This window comes from Cololabis saira, chromosome 6 (assembly GCF_033807715.1).
Source record: "Cololabis saira isolate AMF1-May2022 chromosome 6, fColSai1.1, whole genome shotgun sequence".
Lineage (NCBI taxonomy): Eukaryota > Metazoa > Chordata > Actinopteri > Beloniformes > Belonidae > Cololabis > Cololabis saira.
The window spans coordinates 4,850,621-4,869,184 of NC_084592.1; the positions used below are offsets into that span (position 1 = coordinate 4,850,621).

The window sequence follows — 18,564 nt, forward strand, 5'->3', positions numbered from 1 at the left end:
GTTTGAGACTAACTATTATAGAGTTACACTAACTACAGGTTTACTAACACTAACTAGAGGTTTACTAACACTAACTAGAGGTTTACTAACTAGAGGTGTACTAACACTAACTAAAGGTTGTTATTATTATTATTATTATTATTATTATTATTATTATTATTATTATTATTATTATTATTATTATTATTATTAATTTAGTTATACATGTGATCTAACGAAGATAAAGGGCAAATATTAACCATACATACTGTTTATACTGCTTGTAATTGGGATGAAGTAAACATCTGTTGAGTATTTGAACATAAAAGTATTTGATTGTTAGGCATTAAAAACATGCAACGGGTCCACCAGACCCACAAACACTGGCTGAGTAACAATAATATGAACACCACACAAGGGTTAATGCAAAAAGAGAAAAGCTTTCTCATCATGCAAAAAATTATGGCAAGCACATTTTATACAAAAGTACAACCAGATGTAATATCTAGATTATTAATTATGTCAAATGAGTGGGAGTGAACTTTGTAATATTATAAGCCCTCATGCCTTCCTATTGTTAATTTTTCATTCATTTTTATAACAAAAGGTGCAAATATTTTTTTAATTTGTATATGGCATATATGATATGATATTGTGAGGAAGGGACAGGACTAAATAAGTGTCCTGCTTCCTCCTGTTCCCTCTCCAACACATTGTTTTGCTGTTGTGTTTTATTTTTGGATGAGACTGTTAAATTGTTTTGCTTTTTTTTTTATATTTTGATGCTTTTAATTTGATGGGTTTTGTTGTTTTCGAGACAAAGCCAACAGTAAAAAATAAATAAAAATAAAATAAAATAAAAATATGCCTATATATATGCCCATACTCTTATTTAAAAGCAAGGTGAAAAATAAAACAAACATCCCCAAAAGCAGTTGGTCCCCAAGTTGCTTCTTGGTTATAACGGTGGTTCCCGGGACAAAACCAGTTGAAAACCTCTGATCTAGACTCTAGAGCGAAAATAAATGGTTGAGCCTTGGGAACGCTTTGCAAAAGTATTGTCAGAAGTGGGATTCGAACCCACGCCTCCATGGGAGACCAGAATGCCCGTACAGGAAGGTTTGAACCTTGAGTCTGGCGCCTTAGACCGCTCGGCCATCCTGACAACTGCGCCATCACAACCGCGGGAACGTTATTTATTCACTGTCCATGTCGGAGTTTCAGTTCTGGAGATGTATTATATTTTATATTAAAGCTTGTGACAGAGTGTTTCGGAGAGGAATATTCTTGAGATATTAGTTTTGCTCTTATCTGCAGTGTTGTTGTGGTGGAGGTTCAGCTCGGAAACGGAATCGTCCCGTATTTATAAACTAAAGTCCCGTATTGAACTGAAAAGGGACGCACTTTGTCCCGTATTACTGTGAGAGTCAGAACATAGTCCTAAAATGCCAATGAAAAATGGCATTGAGCTGTTGAGTTCATAAGTTATTGTTTTTCTGTTTTACTACAACTGTAGCTACAGTCATGGCCTTTAATGCACAAATATGTTTACAAGTTTTCTACAGACTTTCTGTTTGCACTTTTGTCATTGCACTAAAAATGTGCACTATTACAGAATGGATGTTCTGCTATCTTTCTATTGTTTTATTTTAATTTATACAATTTGAAGTTAAGCAGGACAGGTTTCTGTTTAAGAAAGATACTTATTTTATTCAGTTCATTTTGTTATTTTGTATTAAGGTGAATTGCTGGAAAATCATTTGTTTTCCATGTGTTCATGGCATTCAAAAATATGCAAAAATATGAGCTGTGAAGGAACATGTCAAGACTCCTCAGAAAGGCTCCGGTGCTTGAAAACCTGTTTTTAAAGATAAATGAACAAGTAGAAGATGATACAGGATCTTTAAGAGAACATGAGGGAGGAGTCCTGATAGAAACCCCTGCGAAGGCTCACCGTCAAAGAAACAAAGGAAGTGAGATGTGTCAGTATTGTTTGATATAAGGTTCCTTTAGTTAGCAGTTTCTAAGAATCGCATGGGAGATTAGCTAGAAAAGCTTATCCACATGAAAATATGATTTACAACTAGATTTTTAACTTTTCCTCATGCAATTGAACTCTACTACTATCATTCATAATGTATGCTTTACATGTGTTTATTACTTGATGTGATGCAATTTGTGAATCATTGTGTATTCTTACTGAAGGATTAATATTTGCATTTCTTTTTGATTTGCTTTCAGGTGAAGGAAGCAGCAGAGCATGAACTCTTCTACCCAGCAGTCTGAGGACAGCCCATCCTCTGCAACACATGCAGGGACTGAGTTGGTCGGCAGAGGGCCTTATCAGGTACAAGCTGCCATTACGACCACTTCTACAGACAATTAGTGAATGATGAGGAGATCCAGGTAAGTTGGGTAGTGTATTCCAAGACAAAACACTTCATACTGCTTCGGTTGAAAGCTCTTCTCCCAAAAAACATTCAAATGAATCAGTGACTGAAGTAGAGACTGGGCATGAACACTCCTGAAACAGTCCAGAACATTGTTCAGAACGTTGGACTGGAGACTGGACTGGACTTTGAGTTTAGTGATGTGAGTCTACTATTGAGTTAATGGACTCTGCACAAATGTAACTGAATCAATTTATATTTTTATGTGTAAATAAAACATATAAAGCAACATCCATGAACTCGTCTGCTTTTGCACCTATTGATGATAGTAGTTGTACTAGCAGTCCTGCATACTGTCCCATCTCTGGTCAGTAAGTCTCCATCCCTGGGAATGCAAAGGTCCAGTGCTCTGCTCTCCACATTTCCACTTTTTTCTCGAAGTGCATAATGAAAAAAAATCTTCCTCCTCTAAAATATTATTTTTATTTTTCTCCTGCCTGGCCCTAATACTCTTCCGTACTCACAGCTTTATTTCAAATTGTTACACAAATGATCAACTTGACAAGTAATGACATTTTAGTAGAGCTTGCAGATAGAATTGAGCCCTCTGCTACACATGTGGGTTACAGGTGAATACAATTGTGTGTAACTTGAATAGATGTGTTTTATATTTTTAATCCAAACACTTCTGTAGACAAACATACTTTCATGTTATTTTGCAGATGACATATAAAACCAGTATCAGTGTATGAAATCTCACGAGATTAAACTGTGTGAAGCGTGTATCTTCTGCCCTGACAAGAGCTCTTCTGCTGCATAACAAGTACATTCAGCTGATAATTACGTAGCTTGGCAATCCAAAATTGGCAATCCAAAATGTTTTAGAGCCATATTGGACCAAAAACACAAAAAAAAAATATGTCTGAAGCCTTAAAAACTGAAAAGTCTTGTATAAGCCTAAGAATGAAGGCATGTATCTATATTAGTTATAACTGGGGGAAGTTTTTTTTTTCATTATGCACTTTGAGAAAAAAGTTGAAATGTGGAGAAAAAAGTCAAAATGTGGAGAAAAAAGTCAAAATGTGGAGAAAAAAGTTGAAATGTCGAGATTAAAAAGGAAAGGAAAAAGGAGGAAAAAAGAAAAAAAAGAGGGAAAAAAGGAAAAAAAAAATAAGAAAAAAATGAAAAAAAGAGAAAAAAGAAGAAAAAAGGAAAAAAAGAAAAAGAAAAGAAGAAAAAAAGGAAAAAAAAGGTCATACATTTTTGAGAAAGCTCCAGGAGCCACTAGGGCGGTGCTAAAGAGCCACATGCGGCTCTAGAGCCACGGGTTGCCGACCCCTGCTCTAGAGATTTAATATCCATCATATACACAGAAAACATATTGTCTCCTTCAGTAGTGATCCTTGACCTTTACTTTGTACCTATCTAACTTTTTATTGGTTTTCCTTGTATACCACCTTTATGCTCTTTTTTATGGACCTGAACAGAGGACAGGTGTGGCCAGGGAGTGTCTCCAGTTTATCTACGCCACAAAACCACAAGCGTCTCTTCATCCGAGTCCCTGGTTGGAATCCTGCTGAAGGAACTCCGTCCTGTTATTGACAGGCTCTGATTTCACTGGAGTCAGTACGGAGGCCAGATGTTTCCTGCAGCTCTGGGTTGATACTGTAGGCCAGGAAAACTGTTAGAAGGCAAAGACACAGCTATGCGCGCTGAAACCAGAGTGCAGAGTAGTTTCCCATTAGAGCCAGAGAGTGGAACATTATTTCAGAGCTGTGCAAACATTACAAGCAGGATGTAACAATAAAAAACTCAATAATGTTTCGATATTTACACCAAACGAGTGTCTTGTTTTAACATGTGTTGTTGACTTGGATACATATCAAGAACTTTTAGAGATTTTAGGTGAACCAGTAAGCCTCCAAAAATATGAGGGCCGTAAAATGCCCTCATAGCCTTTAAATGAGGTAAACTTGAAATTCATATTAAGAATTCAAGATGTTGTAATCAAAACTAGAGGCTACATTTATATCAGCTAGATATGAGTTTTTTTTAACTATAGAAGTTGCTGTTACATACATACATGAGCAGGTATATTGGCACAGACATGAAGGGTCTCCACTCCCTCTTGTATGTTTGTTTATTAGCTTTTTTTCTGAGTATCTCGATGTACATGACAACTGACACAGATGGGGACTTCTGCAGACTTTCACACACAAAAAAACAGCCCAAACATGGATAAATAAAATGAAATATTTGTTTTTCTTTTTGCATTATAACAGTTGTAACTAATCATCTGTACTACCTAGGAGTTAATGTCATCTAGAGTTGTTTAAGTAATGGTTTGGGATTTGAAGCTGATACAGGTGTTGAAGCAGAGTTGGCCCTTTTTGCATTTTCACAAATACAACAAAGTTTCCACAAATCCCCACCAACCCTTCCTTGGAATAAACGAGTGTAGATTATGGGTTTTTATGTAGTCTTTACTGCCATGTCATTACTGAAAAATAATAGAATTAAATAGAAATAGAAAAAGAGGTTGTACTTGTCTAGGTTCTGTCATTTTCAACCAGAATCTGGTCCAAGGTGGTCTAGATGAAAAAAAAAAGAAATAAAAAAAAATAAGAATAATAAAAAGCAGTGAACAACCCGGTTTTAAATGTATCTCGAATTATAAACCAACAAAAGTCGTAGAAAACAGGACAGACACTGCGCCGACTGAACCGACACAAAACTCATCAATGTCATGAATCATGATGTCTATTTTTTTTTAATGTGTTGTGTACGGCAACCAAGAAAGGCGCCTTTAAATAAAATGTATTATTATTATTATTATTATTATTATTATTATTATTATTATTATTATTATTATTATTATTATTATTATTATTGTTGCTGTTATTATTATTATTATTATTATAAAGAAGTTTTAGCTTAATCCGTTATAAACGTTTGAGATCATTTTTTACCCATAAACTAAAAATAATCCCGATCCAAAGAAAAATATTCTTAAACATTCATTTGACCTAAATATTAAAGCAAGGTCCTGTTAATGTGTTAATGTTACGTCCACATACTGACTCTCCGCATGTATTAGTGTGCCATTACTCGTTCTGATAAAGTGCACAGCCTCCAGTAACATAATAAAATGCTAAATACAACAATGTAAAGCTTTTATCGTCCAAAAAAAAGTAGTGTCAGAAGTGGGATTCGAACCCACGCCTCCATTCGGAGACCAGAAATCCCGTTACCAGGAAGGTGTGAACCTTGAGTCTGGCGCCTTAGACCACTCGGCCATCCTGACAAACATACTCAGCCGTGCGAAGTACCGGTATAAATACTATCACCTCCCAACGGGGAAAACCGTTGTGAATATCATTGATAGATGTCTGATACGTGTTTGTTCGCGGCTCCCCACTCCTAAATATTCTGAGAGCGTATATTTATTTGTATAACCAGAATTATAATGACGTATCTGTGTAGTAACGGTGAACGGAGAGAGGCGCTGCTTCCTCTCATTACCACGCCCACTTCCGGGTCACGTGGCTCCCCGCCCAGATTCACTCTTATGAAACCTAAAGCCTGATTTATGGTTCCGCGTTAAATCGACGCAGATCGTACGGCGTACAGCGCGCGTCGCCACGTACGTACGCCGTAGGTTCTGCGTCGGTGTACGCGGAACCATAAATCAGCTTATAAACACAACAGTGAAGCATCGAGCACACCCACTACCTTCACCATCCCCGCACTACAGCAGCAGCAGCGAGGGTTTAGGGGGAAAATGAGCTTCTTTAGGAACGCAGTCTGGTTCGTGAAAGGACTCCAGGAGTACACAAAGTAAGTGGCTTACATTATTTTGACTATAAGTCGGAAACTGTCCTGCTTGTTTTTGCTGTACGTAACTTTCCCCATAGAAGCCTTCAGACATCCCCAGGTTAAACTGAGTGGTTATACACGTAAAAATGAGTTTATCTGAAGCTTCACATATTGTTTTACTTATGAGAGAGAATAATCTAGTGTAGAAACAAGGAAAACAGAAGTTAGTATGAAAAGATTTACACCGATCTACGATAATAATGCTTTTGACGATTATAAACATATCTGAGACTAAACTTAAGACAAAAGTAGTAGTTTAAAAGTTTGAATCTGCAAAGGAGCAAATAGCAGTTTGAAAAGCAGCTTTACCTCGAGGCACAACCGGCTGATAAATGGACTTGTTGCACAAGCGACAAGCTGACCTCACAATCTGGATGTTACCATAGCAACGTGATCAGTCACAGCAAAAAACACATTCAATGTATTCTTTTTTTTTGTGATCATTTTTTTATTAATTATCTTAGATGGAGTTAGATTTGTGTCTTAATTATTCAATAAAAAAAGGCTTCAAAACTTTTTTCACTTCAGTCAAAAAAAAATCACTTCAAATCGAAAAAAATATTTTCAATCAAAAGAAAGTGTTCAATGCAATTTCTTTGGGTCTCAAATATTTTTTTGCATTCAAACACTTTTTTTCTTTTATTGAAAAAGTTTTTTTTTGTATTGAAGTGATTTTTTTTTCATTGAAAATATTTTTTTCTTTTTGAGGCAATTTCTTTTTTAATTAAATGATAAAGACACAAATGTCCTACCCATAATATGGCCCAAACACAAAAAAACACTACTTCAATCAAAAAAGTTGCTTCAAACAAAAAAACTTCACTTCTATCAAAGAAAACATTTACAATCAAATAAAAACAGTGTTCAAATGCATTTTTTTTTGTCTCAAATATTTTTTTGCATTAAAACACTTTTTTTCTTTGATTGAAATAGTTTCTTTTGATTGAAGGTAATGTTTTTTTAATTGAAAATATATTTTTTGATTGAAGCAATCTTTTTTTTTTATTGAATAATTAAGACACAAATCTACCTCCATAGAATCTCATGGTAACAAGATGATCATAGTACTGTCATAAATGGCATGGAGAATGGAAGCAGTACGGTCAGAGATTCTCTCTTTTTCTTATGCTAAACGAAAAAAAAGAGAAATAAAATCAAAACAAGACAACAAAAAACTACAGCAACAATAATAAAACTGAACAAACAGCAGAGACCAAACAAAACAGAAGATGTCGATGACGTCGAGCAAATACAAAAGTAAAAAACAAAAGAACAGTCAATTAAACAAATATGATATCCATACACACAACAATGCTAATTTCCTCCATCATTCACCATGTTATCCAGAGAAAGTATATGTATCCACTAGAGATTGCACAAAGAGTACACATAATGTATACGTATATAATGTATATATGAAGTATTCCAAACATACAAGCAAAATAAAAAAAACACCATAAGTAAAAGAAAGTTGACGAAGGATGGTTATAATAATACACTGATTTTCTTCAGTAAATTCGACCAACAAATAATTTTTTGTGTTTTGGCATAATGTAAACGTGCTGTGGCTCCAACTGTACAATATCCCAGAATTATTTAATGTATTCTGAATTTGGTTATGTCTCTGTTTACTCCATTACTAAGTAGAATCATGAAATCAAACAGTTCAACACAGAAAAATTAAAATTGACATCAGGTAATTTTACCCAGGCCTGTGTGACATCAGTACCTGCTGTCTATGGGTGTGTTTGCATGTCTGGTGGACATTGTTGTTCCTTCTGGTCCCAACAGGAGTGGCTATGAAGCTGCAGCCAAGCATTTCGTAGCAGCAGACCTGGAGGTGAACCTGAGTGGACGGTCCTTCATCGTGACCGGGGCCAACAGTGGGATAGGGAAAGCTGCAGCCACGGAGATCGCCATCAGAGGTGAGGCTTTAAACGCTCTTCCCATTTCCCCTCGTGGGAGACGACGTCAGCATGACTGGAGGGGTTAAAGAGATGACAAAAGCATGGTCAAACATGCGGTGAATCATTAAAATCAGGATGTCCCAGGTCTGCTGATGAGGGTGTTTTAAAGTACACAATACTTGGGTTTCCTGGATCACGATACTACATACTACCAGTGTACTTCCATTCTCGGTTTGTTTTGTTTTTTTAATACTGACATGTGCTGACCATCCTGCTCATAACGTTTGGGGATTTTACCTAATTTACCAGAAATAATTGGAGTTGAAGAACAGGAACTTTTAGCCTCTATATGAGGGTTGTTTCCCCCTTTTTTGGGCAAAAATTTCTTTATATTTTCTTTATGAATGAATGAATGAATGAATGAATGAATGAATCTTTATTTCGGCTTGTACACACTTTTTTTACAAAACAAGATGAAAAGGTAAAATAAACATTTCTTTTGCCGAAAAGGTGTAGCTGAAGCCGTAGCTTATAGTGCCTTCTCTTTTTATCTTAAGATCAGCTTAAATATGAGACATTAGCATTACTCCGTGGAAACAAACAATGAATAAAGAAGACAAAAATAAGTAAGACAAAATATAAAATTGACGTTTCACATTCTAGAATGTTTTTGATAATATACTTTATAATTATAGTGTTTTATATTTATTTACAGTAGTTTCTTTAAACATTTCCTTAAACTTGAAGATGGAACTGCACATTTTTAGGTTGTTGTCACAACTATTCCATATTTCTCTAGCCTTAATTGATGTCCATCTCTTTTTAATATTAGTTCTTGCTGTCGTCGTCTCAAACATGAGTTTCCCCTCAGGTCATAGCAGGTTTCTTTTATCTGGAACAAATCCTGAATGCAGTTTGGAAGCAGTTTCTGCTGGGCTTTAAAGGCAAATAGAACAGTTTTCTGCTCATATTATATTTTTTATATATTATATTCGTATTATGCGAGTATTATATTTAATAAAGAGATTATTTTATATTAGTTTAGTTTATAATAGTCAGATCTATTAATTATCCTTAAAGCTATTTTCTGTAACAGGAAAATAGGGTTTGTATTTGTTTTATAGGTGTTACCCCAAACCTCCACACAATAAGTCATGTATCTGTATGTGTCATTATACATCAAAAACTGTCCTCTTTAACAGAAAAAATAATTTGTTTTATTTAATATTGCTAGGGTTTTAGACATTTTTGATTTTACACTATTTATATGTGATTTCCAGCTAAGTTTATCATCAATTATTACCCCCAGGAACTTATTTTCATATACTCTTTCTATTTCTATACCACTAATTTTAATTGTTATTTGATCATCATTTATGAATGCATCATCAGAACATTTTGGTTGTGTGTTTCTTGCAAAGCAAGGTGAAATCCTTGAGGTAATGAACGTTACTCTTCCCGTGTTTCCAGTACTGAAGACTTGTTGTTTTAACCTCCAGGAGGAACTGTACACATGCTTTGTCGAAACAAGGGACGAGCAGAAGCAGCCAAACAGGAAATTGTGGAGCGGAGTAAAAATCAGGTGAGCTTTGATATCTGTTTGCTGTAGCATAGGGATTCCCATCATTCTCTTTCACAGTTTTCACCACTAGTTGACCTTGGCCGGGTTTCCCAGATCCAACCTCTCTTAAGGATTTAAGAGAGGTTCAAAGAAGGTTTGAACTAAGAGAGAACCCTAAGATATGGGTGTTTCCCAGATGACTTCTTAACACCGTCCTTTAGTTTCGCTCTTTCAGACGCTCTTTGGAGCAGCTGTACGGTTCTGAAACCAAATGAATCGATGCCAGGCAAATCGATCACCGATCACTATCAGCGCATTTTCACACGCAGCACTGCTGCCTAACGCACTAATTCACTGCTGCCTGTGCGTTATAATGAAAAATTAAGATGATAAATATAATTCAATGACCCTTTTTCATCTAAACGGTGCGTTACTCCGTTATTTCTGGCTACAGTGAGGCTTTTTTTCCCCACACACGGAGACCGAGAGTAAACGGGGTGGGCGTGTGTGTGCGTTCAAAAACATGAGCCAAGAGAAGGCGAGTTTCGCAAATCGCAACGTGGAATTACAGCAAACCCTGGTTTTTCGCAGGGGTTATGTTCCAAAAAGAACCCGTGATAAGTGAAATTCTTTTTACAATTATAGAGGGCTTCAGATTGCAGAGATCATCCCCGCCACGCACGTATTCCTCCTCTTCTGAATGCATCCCGACTCGCGCTGTATACAGCGCGAGTCGGCAGGTGGGTTTTTTCAAGAGAAGAAAATAGTTATGGGTCGTTGTCTTCGCTCTTTTCTCTTCTGGGCAAAAAGATTCTTTAATATAAACCGACACCATTGATTATATTTGAGACTGTAATGAACGATTCATCAAAGGATCCCGTTCTTTCAGCTGCTGCTTCCCTGTCATCACACATGTAGGTGCTCGGGCTCGGGCTCGGGCTTGGGCAGGTGTCACGGCTGCCTGACAGCCCGGTCCGACAGCACGTCCAGGGGATTGAAGTGCTGACGCACGAATGCGTTCATATAAACAGTTCTGCTTCGCGCACGGCGACGCGGTTGATTTGCAGCGAGAACATGCTGTATAGCAGCCAAATTATCAAATAAATGATATTCATGATGATCGTTTTATTTGTGCGTAAAGCATAAGCAAATATATACAGGAACACACTTGTTATTCCTTATTTTTCTTTTTTTCCCCCCTTTGCTGTCACCAATAAATGCTAAACAATATAAATCTAAAGTATAAAATAGATAAAACATTTGTGCGGGGTGCATTGTTTTAATATCTCATTGCTTGGTGTGATATTGATTTGCCTGACGCGGCTGGATCTGTGAGTCTTTGTTCACTAAGATGGTTGTAAAGACTGGGTCAGCAGCATCTTTCATTTCCTTCTTAATGAAAGAGATACTTAAGCTAAGAGCGACTCTGGGAAACGCGATTTTCTTTCACAGGCTCCTTAAGAAGGTTTGAAAGAAGTCTTTCGCTCTTAAGAACTACTTAACTGATCTGGGAAACCCGGCCCTTATTAGTACCCGTAGGTAGATTAGTTTTGCAGTAGATGGAAGAAGGAATCTCACACACAATCTTTACAGACATTAATTTGATACAAAATACAGAGAACAGGTTTACGACAGCACAAGACAGACATGGCCGGTTCTCACAATGCTCACTGAACAGGATAAAAGTAGATGTTGCCCACAAGGCAAAGAACAATAAATAGAGGTAGAACCATAGTCAGGGTTTCTAATAAATACAAGTAAATAAGTTAAAAGCAGGATCTGAGGTGGGTAGAGTAGCCTAAAATTGTACTCAAGTAAAAGTACTGTTACTTCAGAATAATATGACTCAAGTAGAAGTAAAAGGTAGTCATCCAAATAATTACTTGAGTAAAAGTAAAAAAGTACTTGGTGAAAAAACTACTCAAGTACTGAGTAACTGTTGAGTAACGTGTGATTTATTTTTTAACACAACCATTCAAACAGACAAAAGTACAAAATAATCATCTTCAGGCAAATTAAAATCAATAAAATAATACAATAAATAAAACTAATAAAAAATAGCTTAAATTAAAATAATCAAAGTAAATTCAAGTACTTTAATAAATAATAAAATAATAACAGAATAAGAAAATAAATTAAGCACAAGTAGCCCAAAATTTGAACTCATAGAAACTCTGTGTGTGTTTGAGTCTGTGTAAATGTGACAAAACATGCAAAAACAAACATTATTCCCAAAGAATCACCCAGTGATGTCATGAGATTGACGCGTACGCGGATAAAAGGGATAAAAGAAAAGTAACAGCTCAATGTTTAAGCTAAACAGTGGCAAGAAAAACTCCCCTTTAGTAGGGTAGAAACCTGGACCAGGACCTGGATCATAAGGGGGTAGAAACCTGGACCAGGACCTGGATCATAAGGGGGTAGAAACCTGGACCAGGACCTGGATCATAAGGAGAAACCTGGACCAGGACCTGGATCATAAGGAGAAACCTGGACCAGGACCTGGATCATAAGGAGAAACCTGGACCAGGACCTGGATCATAAGGAGAAACCTGGACCAGGACCTGGATCATAAGGAGAAACCTGGACCAGGACCTGGATCATAAGGAGAAACCTGGACCAGGACCTGGATCATAAGGAGAAACCTGGACCAGGACCTGGATCATAAGGAGGAAACGGGAGATCCTGGAGTCACATGGTCAGGACCTGGTGATCATAGAGTGAAAGGATCCATTGATACAAGTTATCAGTGATTTATGCTCCTGCGTCAAATTGACACAGGCATGCTGGAGCTCTAGTCTGGTGTGCTCGTCTCCTAGACGTGCAACGGTTTAAATCAAATTAACTGATCAAGTATTTAACTTAACCACCTGGCTTCTCAGTGTTTTCCTCAGTATTTCATTTTGAAACTTTTGTAGCAATGGTGAACAAGTTCAAGGATTAGTTTTACAGCACACACATGCACATGCCATCGATGGGCGCGTTTCTCTGTCATCGTGTATATAGTTATGTAGCTCTTAAACTGTAAAATCCTATAAAACAGGTCCTATGAAGCAGATAACTCGACTTTCTGCTAAAATTGTAAATTTTGAGTGTAAGGAAAATTCAGAAATGGGTAATTACTCATCAAACTCTGTTTTGTTTGTGCATAAACGGGTGGAATGTGGTTAAATTTAAAAATAACAGTCAAAGCCTCTGCAGTTTTGTTCCAGTGGGGTTCTTACAGGTTTTAACGCCTTGGAGCTCCAGGCTCTTGAAATGATCCCACTAGTTTCCCTTTCTGATGAATAAAATCATCCAAACCTTTAACGGAAGCTGAATCTTAATCAGGGTGTAAAGGTGTGACAAGACAGTACACTTCATATTAAATATGAAGTTAAATTATGTACAGATATGTGTGTATGTAGATATATATAGATATAGAGCAGATGGAGTTAATATAGAGATAGTATGGTGTAAATAAGAATATTTATATAAATATTTATTGGGCATGTGTGTACAAATATATAGAAATATTCAACTACCGGTATGTGTATGTATGTATAGGTATGTGTGTGAGTATAATTATAGTATAGTTAGTTATTATAAATACTAATATTTACTTACTATGAATGATTAGTGAATGGGGGTAGGATTAAATAATTGGAAATCTTCCTACTCCTTTTTGTACATGTAAATTAAGATATTAAGTGTTAAAGGATGAAGTTCTTTGTATTTTTTTTTTGTTTTCTTATCTTCTCTTTTAATTCTCTTTTAATTGAAATAAATCAAATTAATTAATCAAATCAATCAAATACTGTTACACAAGAATACCTTTACATCATTGTTCATATCTGCGGCAAACTCATAAAAAGGTTTTATCAAAAATGAAACAAATGGAAGGATTTCTTCTTCTCTTTCCAGAACATTCACGTCCACATCGTGGACATGTCCAGTGCCAGGCAGGTGTGGGAGTTTGGGCTGAGCTTCTCGCAGAACAACGCGCTGCACGTGCTGGTAGGCGTGGGCAGATCTTCATCAGCGCTTCACCCAGGTGTTACTGTAGCTGAACTGAATGTTGTCCTCAGATCAACAACGCTGGCTGCATGGTGAACCAGAGAGAGCTGACCGACGACGGCCTGGAGAAGAACTTTGCCACAAACACACTCGGTAACCACAAGCGCTTCATATACACCACAGAAAAACTTCTTCTAGAAATGTGACCATAAGATATCTCTCTGTATTTTTTGCTTTGGACGTTTTTCAGAAATGACATTTATCTCAAATTTTAATTTGAAACATTCTGGGGTGCAGGCATGTTTCAGTTGTCACCATGGATGTTGTTAATGTGTGTTTACCTTCACGTCCAGGTACTTACATTCTCACCAGCGCACTGATTCCTGCCCTGAAGAAGGCTGACGACGCCAGAGTGGTGGGTTTACTTTCAATAGAAACACATGCTGGATGACATTATTACAGAAGAGTAGGGCCAGGCAGGAGAAAAATTATATTTTAGAGGAGGAAGATTTTTTTTCCATTATGCACTTCGTCGAGAAAAAAGTCAAAAAATTGAAATGTCGAGATTAATGTTGAAATACAATTTCAAGAAAAAGTTGAAATTTCACGAATAAAGTTGAAATGTTGAGAAAAAAGGCGAAATTTCGACTTTATTCTTGAAATTGTATTTCAACATTAATCTCGACATTTCAACTTTTTTCTCAAAGTGCACAATAAAAAAAAAATCTTCCCCACTCAAATATTTATTCTCCTGCATGGGCCTGATACTCTTCCGTACATTACGACACAAATGCACAATGTACAACGTTTTACCTCCCAGATCACGGTGTCCTCTGGCGGCATGCTCACTCAGAAGCTGAATGTGGAGGACCTTCAGTTTGAAAAGGGCACGTTTGACGGCACCATGGCTTATGCTCAGAATAAAGTAAGAGACAGTGATGTGCAGCAGCCGTGCACAGATCTGTGACATGTGTCCATGTTGAGAACGTGTGTTTCCTCTGGCCGGCAGAGACAGCAGGTGATCCTGACGGAGCGGTGGGCTGCTCAGCACCGGGACATCCACTTCTCCTCCATGCACCCCGGCTGGGCCGACACGCCAGGTACTGCAGGAACGAATGTCTTCCTCACTCTGCTGAACTTTAGTTTTCACAATACTCCATGTCTGCTGGAAGCTACGGAAGCGTATTGCATTCACTTGAGAAAAAAAATCTGCTTTGTTTTTCTGAATTAACGAGATAATTATCTCAGAATTCAGAGAAAAGTTTTAATTAAAAAAAAATTAAAATATCCTCTGTTTTTCTGAATTAACGAGATAATTATCTCAGAATTACAAGAAAAGTTTTAATGAAAAAAAATAAATCTGCTCTGTTTACAACCTGCGAGAAGCTCTCACGTGACCTGCCCAAAGTCGACAAACTAATAACAATACCATCTATATAACTTAGAGACAAGAGTATCTCCCAATGTTTCAAACCAAAAGCAAAATAAACCTGGATTAAACTGGACAGGAACATGTTTGCTTCCATGAAATCCAGCTCTCAAGTGAATGACAGCTTCTTGCAAGTTGTGAGGTATCTGGTTAATTCAGAAAAACAGAGCAGATTTATTTTTTCATTAAAACTTTTCTCAGAATTCTGAGATAATTATCTCGTTAATTCAGAAAAACAGAGCAGATTTATTTTTTCATTAAAACTTTTCTCAGAATTCTGAGATAATTATCTTGTTAATTCAGAAAAACAGAGCAGATTTTTTTCTCTCAAGTGAATGCAATACGCTTCTGTAGGAAGCAGTTTGTCTTAATTTAAATGACTAACTGACATGGTTGTTTAAGATTCAAGGACACAGATTGAATCTTTGTAATAGCTGAAAATAGCCAGTCACTGAAAATCTTTTAATTGCTTCATTTTGTTGTGTAGTTGGAGTTGGACCAAATTTCCTAGTCAAAACTTTTGAACAAAGTGTTCTCTGATCCTGTTCTCTTTTTTTAAAATGTAAATTCAATTATCAGTGACAAGAAAAGAAGGATTTGCTTTGTTTGATAACCAAGCACTGGGGGAATGTTGCTCCTGCGACCTGAACGTGGGTGTTTCTCCTGCAGCGGTTCAGTCCTCCATGCCCTCATTCCATGCAAAGATGCAGTCCAAGCTGCGGACGGAGGCCATGGGTGCAGACACGGTGGTGTGGCTGGCGGTGGCCGCCGCCGCCGTCAAGCAGCCCAGCGGACTCTTCTTCCAAGGTCAGAGAGAGCTGTTAGTTCAACCAAGAGGAGATGGACACAAACTCTTTAGATATTTAGTAGAATTTATTAAAGGATAGCCCTATGAGATGTAACATCTCATTTTCAAGGGGGTCCCATAAAACATACATTACAAAATATTACATTACAGTACAGACATACATGACATAAAACACACACAGACATCTTGCTCACCCTCCCACACACAACCCCTACACACATACGTCTAGTTACAAAGTAGACTAATTGAATATCTGAAACAATGAGATAAATACAACATAACAGAGAGAAAAGAAAAAAAAAATAAATAAAATAAATCAATAGAAAAAAGGACAAAAAAATACATAAATAAATTAATGGTCGTAGAACTAGATGAAATCGAGATCAAATGAAAAAGGAGCACAACATATGACACTGTCATTATTTATTTATATATAACAACCAGCGGTGTGTTCAGAAAGCTAAACTTTCAACTGCTCCCGTTGGAATTCAGAAAGCAACATGAGCTTATAGCAACACTCTTAAATGAACAGTTATTGTTTCTCCAAACAGGTTCATGAAGGTGACACTGCAGTGGTTTCATGTCTCTTCTGTTTCCTCCCAGACCGTAAGCCGGTGGCGACTCACCTCCCTCTGGCGTTCTCCCGCTCCACGCCACAAGAGGAGGAGAGGCTGCTGGCAGCTCTGGAGGAGCTGGCCCTCAAGTTCAAACCCTGAAGTCTGGACACTTAGCACTGATAAACTATCAAATATTCCTGTTTACATCATATGAAACCAAACCTTGTTGAACAATTACCTCAAGCTGAAGCAAAACAAATCTATTCAGGTATATTGAAGTTGCTTTCAGGAAGTTTCTTTTAAAATACACTAACACATAATGTTTTCTATTACATTAAATCAAGCTTGTGATGCATATTAAGATTTGTATTGTGTAATATATATATATATATATATATATATATATATATATATATATATATATATATATATATATATATGCACAGAAAGTAAAAATTGTAAATTAATTTTGTAGAATGTATTTTTTGATTTCAATAAACAGATAAATGTTTAATCTGTATTCCAGATCTGGCTGGTTGTGTTTAAGCTTGTAGGTTTTTCTTTAAATCTATACATACTGTATATTACCAAATTAAACATCAGGGAATTTCCACTTTTATATTTCTACTAAAACAATATACAGGACTGTCTCATATATTCTGGATTCATTACAAATCAACTGAAATATTGCAAGCCTTTTATTATTTTAATATTGCTGATTATGGTTTAAAGTTTAAGATTAAGATTCCCAGAATATTCAAATTTTTTGAGATAGGATATTTGAGTTTTCTTAAAATGTAAGCCATGATCAGCAATATAAAAATAATAAAAGGCTTGCAATATTTCAGTTGATTTGTAATGAATCCAGAATGTATGACATTTTTGCATTACAGAAAATAAAGGAATTTATCACAATATTCTAATTTCCTGAGACAGTCCTGTATTTTCATGGAAAACTGTTTTGATTTAATGCTAAAAATATTTCACAACATGTTTGAAGTTTAGAACAGAACAATGGGAGGGGATAAAACTGCCCAGTTGACGACTGACTCATGTTTCTATCATTGGTTTACAGTTTAGGAGGATTTCTGCGTATTTGAATGCCAGTTTTGAGGAAAATGACTTAACTTGTTACTACGTAGTCACCAGGTTTCTACGGTTTTTCTGAACACAATACCAAGAACGATACTGATGTAACTCAAGCTTAAACATTGAGCCACATTTGCAGGAGTTACAAAACATCTTACAAGAGACAAGAGGAAAAAACAGAGTTATCCAGGTCATTGTAACTCTGAGAAAAGAAAGCAAATAAGATACTATTAAAAACGTGGCTCCTGTTTGGTTAGAGATCCAATCAAAAACACACGATACACACAACTTTCTCCTCTTTTATTATGTCATTTACACACACACAGTTACATAGATGGACTGAAACACAACAATAACGTCTGTTCTCTTTCCTGCAACAGAAATTTAAACTACTGGCCATGGATTTAATCTGAAATTCAGTTTGAAAGCAACAATCACTAAAGTATTTCTCTAGTGCTGTTCCCGTTAGTTAACTGAAGCGTTTGCTGGTGTTTCTCTACCGCTGTGTCTCAACAGTTGCACCACACACTCCACTTCATATACTCTTGGATCTACTTTTCACAACAGCCAGATAACTTTCAGTTCTTTGGATGTTCACTTTTTTTTATCCATTGGTCAAGGCAGATTCATCTCATATTAATTTCAATAAAACGTTACAGAAACATTTGTTTACCATGCATGTAACCTAATGACGAAGTTTAAACTTGAGAAAAACCCAGAGGCCACGTGGAGGTCTCAGTACCCGAAGACTCACATTAATGACAACACTAAAGGTTTAGAGCAAATGTGAGACTTTTTGAAGCATAGAAAAATGTACAGTTTACCATTTTCTATTAATGTTTGAGTTACAGTATGTTTAAGGTATTTACTCACAAAGTAAAAAAAGGAAAATAAAATCTTTGGAAAAAGACTCACTGGAGTTTGAACAACATTAAACTTGGTTATCTCATCAGTAAAGCATACGTGGTAATG

At 36.4% G+C, this 18,564-nt stretch overlaps 1 protein-coding gene and 2 non-coding genes across 3 annotated transcripts; 1 reads left to right on the top strand and 2 right to left on the bottom strand.

The window, feature by feature from the left end:
* Nucleotides 1-1,038: 1,038 nt before the first annotated feature.
* On the bottom strand, nt 1,039-1,144 carry trnal-caa (transfer RNA leucine (anticodon CAA)). Its single transcript has 2 exons — nt 1,107-1,144; nt 1,039-1,083 (listed from the first exon to the last, which is right to left on the bottom strand). It is a non-coding gene; the product is annotated as a tRNA-Leu (tRNA).
* Nucleotides 1,145-5,564: 4,420 nt separating this feature from the next.
* On the bottom strand, nt 5,565-5,673 carry trnal-caa (transfer RNA leucine (anticodon CAA)). Its single transcript has 2 exons — nt 5,636-5,673; nt 5,565-5,610 (listed from the first exon to the last, which is right to left on the bottom strand). It is a non-coding gene; the product is annotated as a tRNA-Leu (tRNA).
* Nucleotides 5,674-6,090: 417 nt separating this feature from the next.
* On the top strand, nt 6,091-16,872 carry dhrs12 (dehydrogenase/reductase (SDR family) member 12). The gene is made up of 10 exons (XM_061724340.1): nt 6,091-6,206; nt 8,037-8,170; nt 9,652-9,734; nt 13,617-13,709; nt 13,781-13,862; nt 14,063-14,124; nt 14,530-14,634; nt 14,719-14,809; nt 15,808-15,945; nt 16,550-16,872. The coding sequence occupies exons 1-10, from the start codon at nt 6,151-6,153 to the stop codon at nt 16,660-16,662; spliced, it is 957 nt and encodes a 318-aa protein (XP_061580324.1). The 5' UTR covers nt 6,091-6,150; the 3' UTR covers nt 16,663-16,872.
* Nucleotides 16,873-18,564: the final 1,692 nt, after the last annotated feature.

Coding starts and splice junctions, on each gene's coding strand:
- dhrs12 (XM_061724340.1), top strand. CDS start 6,151: ATGAGCTTCTTTAGGAACGCAGTCTGGTTCGTGAAAGGACTCCAGGAG. Junction 6,207..8,036: donor GGACTCCAGGAGTACACAAA/GTAAGTGGCTTA, acceptor TGGTCCCAACAG/GAGTGGCTATGAAGCTGCAG. Junction 13,863..14,062: donor CTTTGCCACAAACACACTCG/GTAACCACAAGC, acceptor CTTCACGTCCAG/GTACTTACATTCTCACCAGC.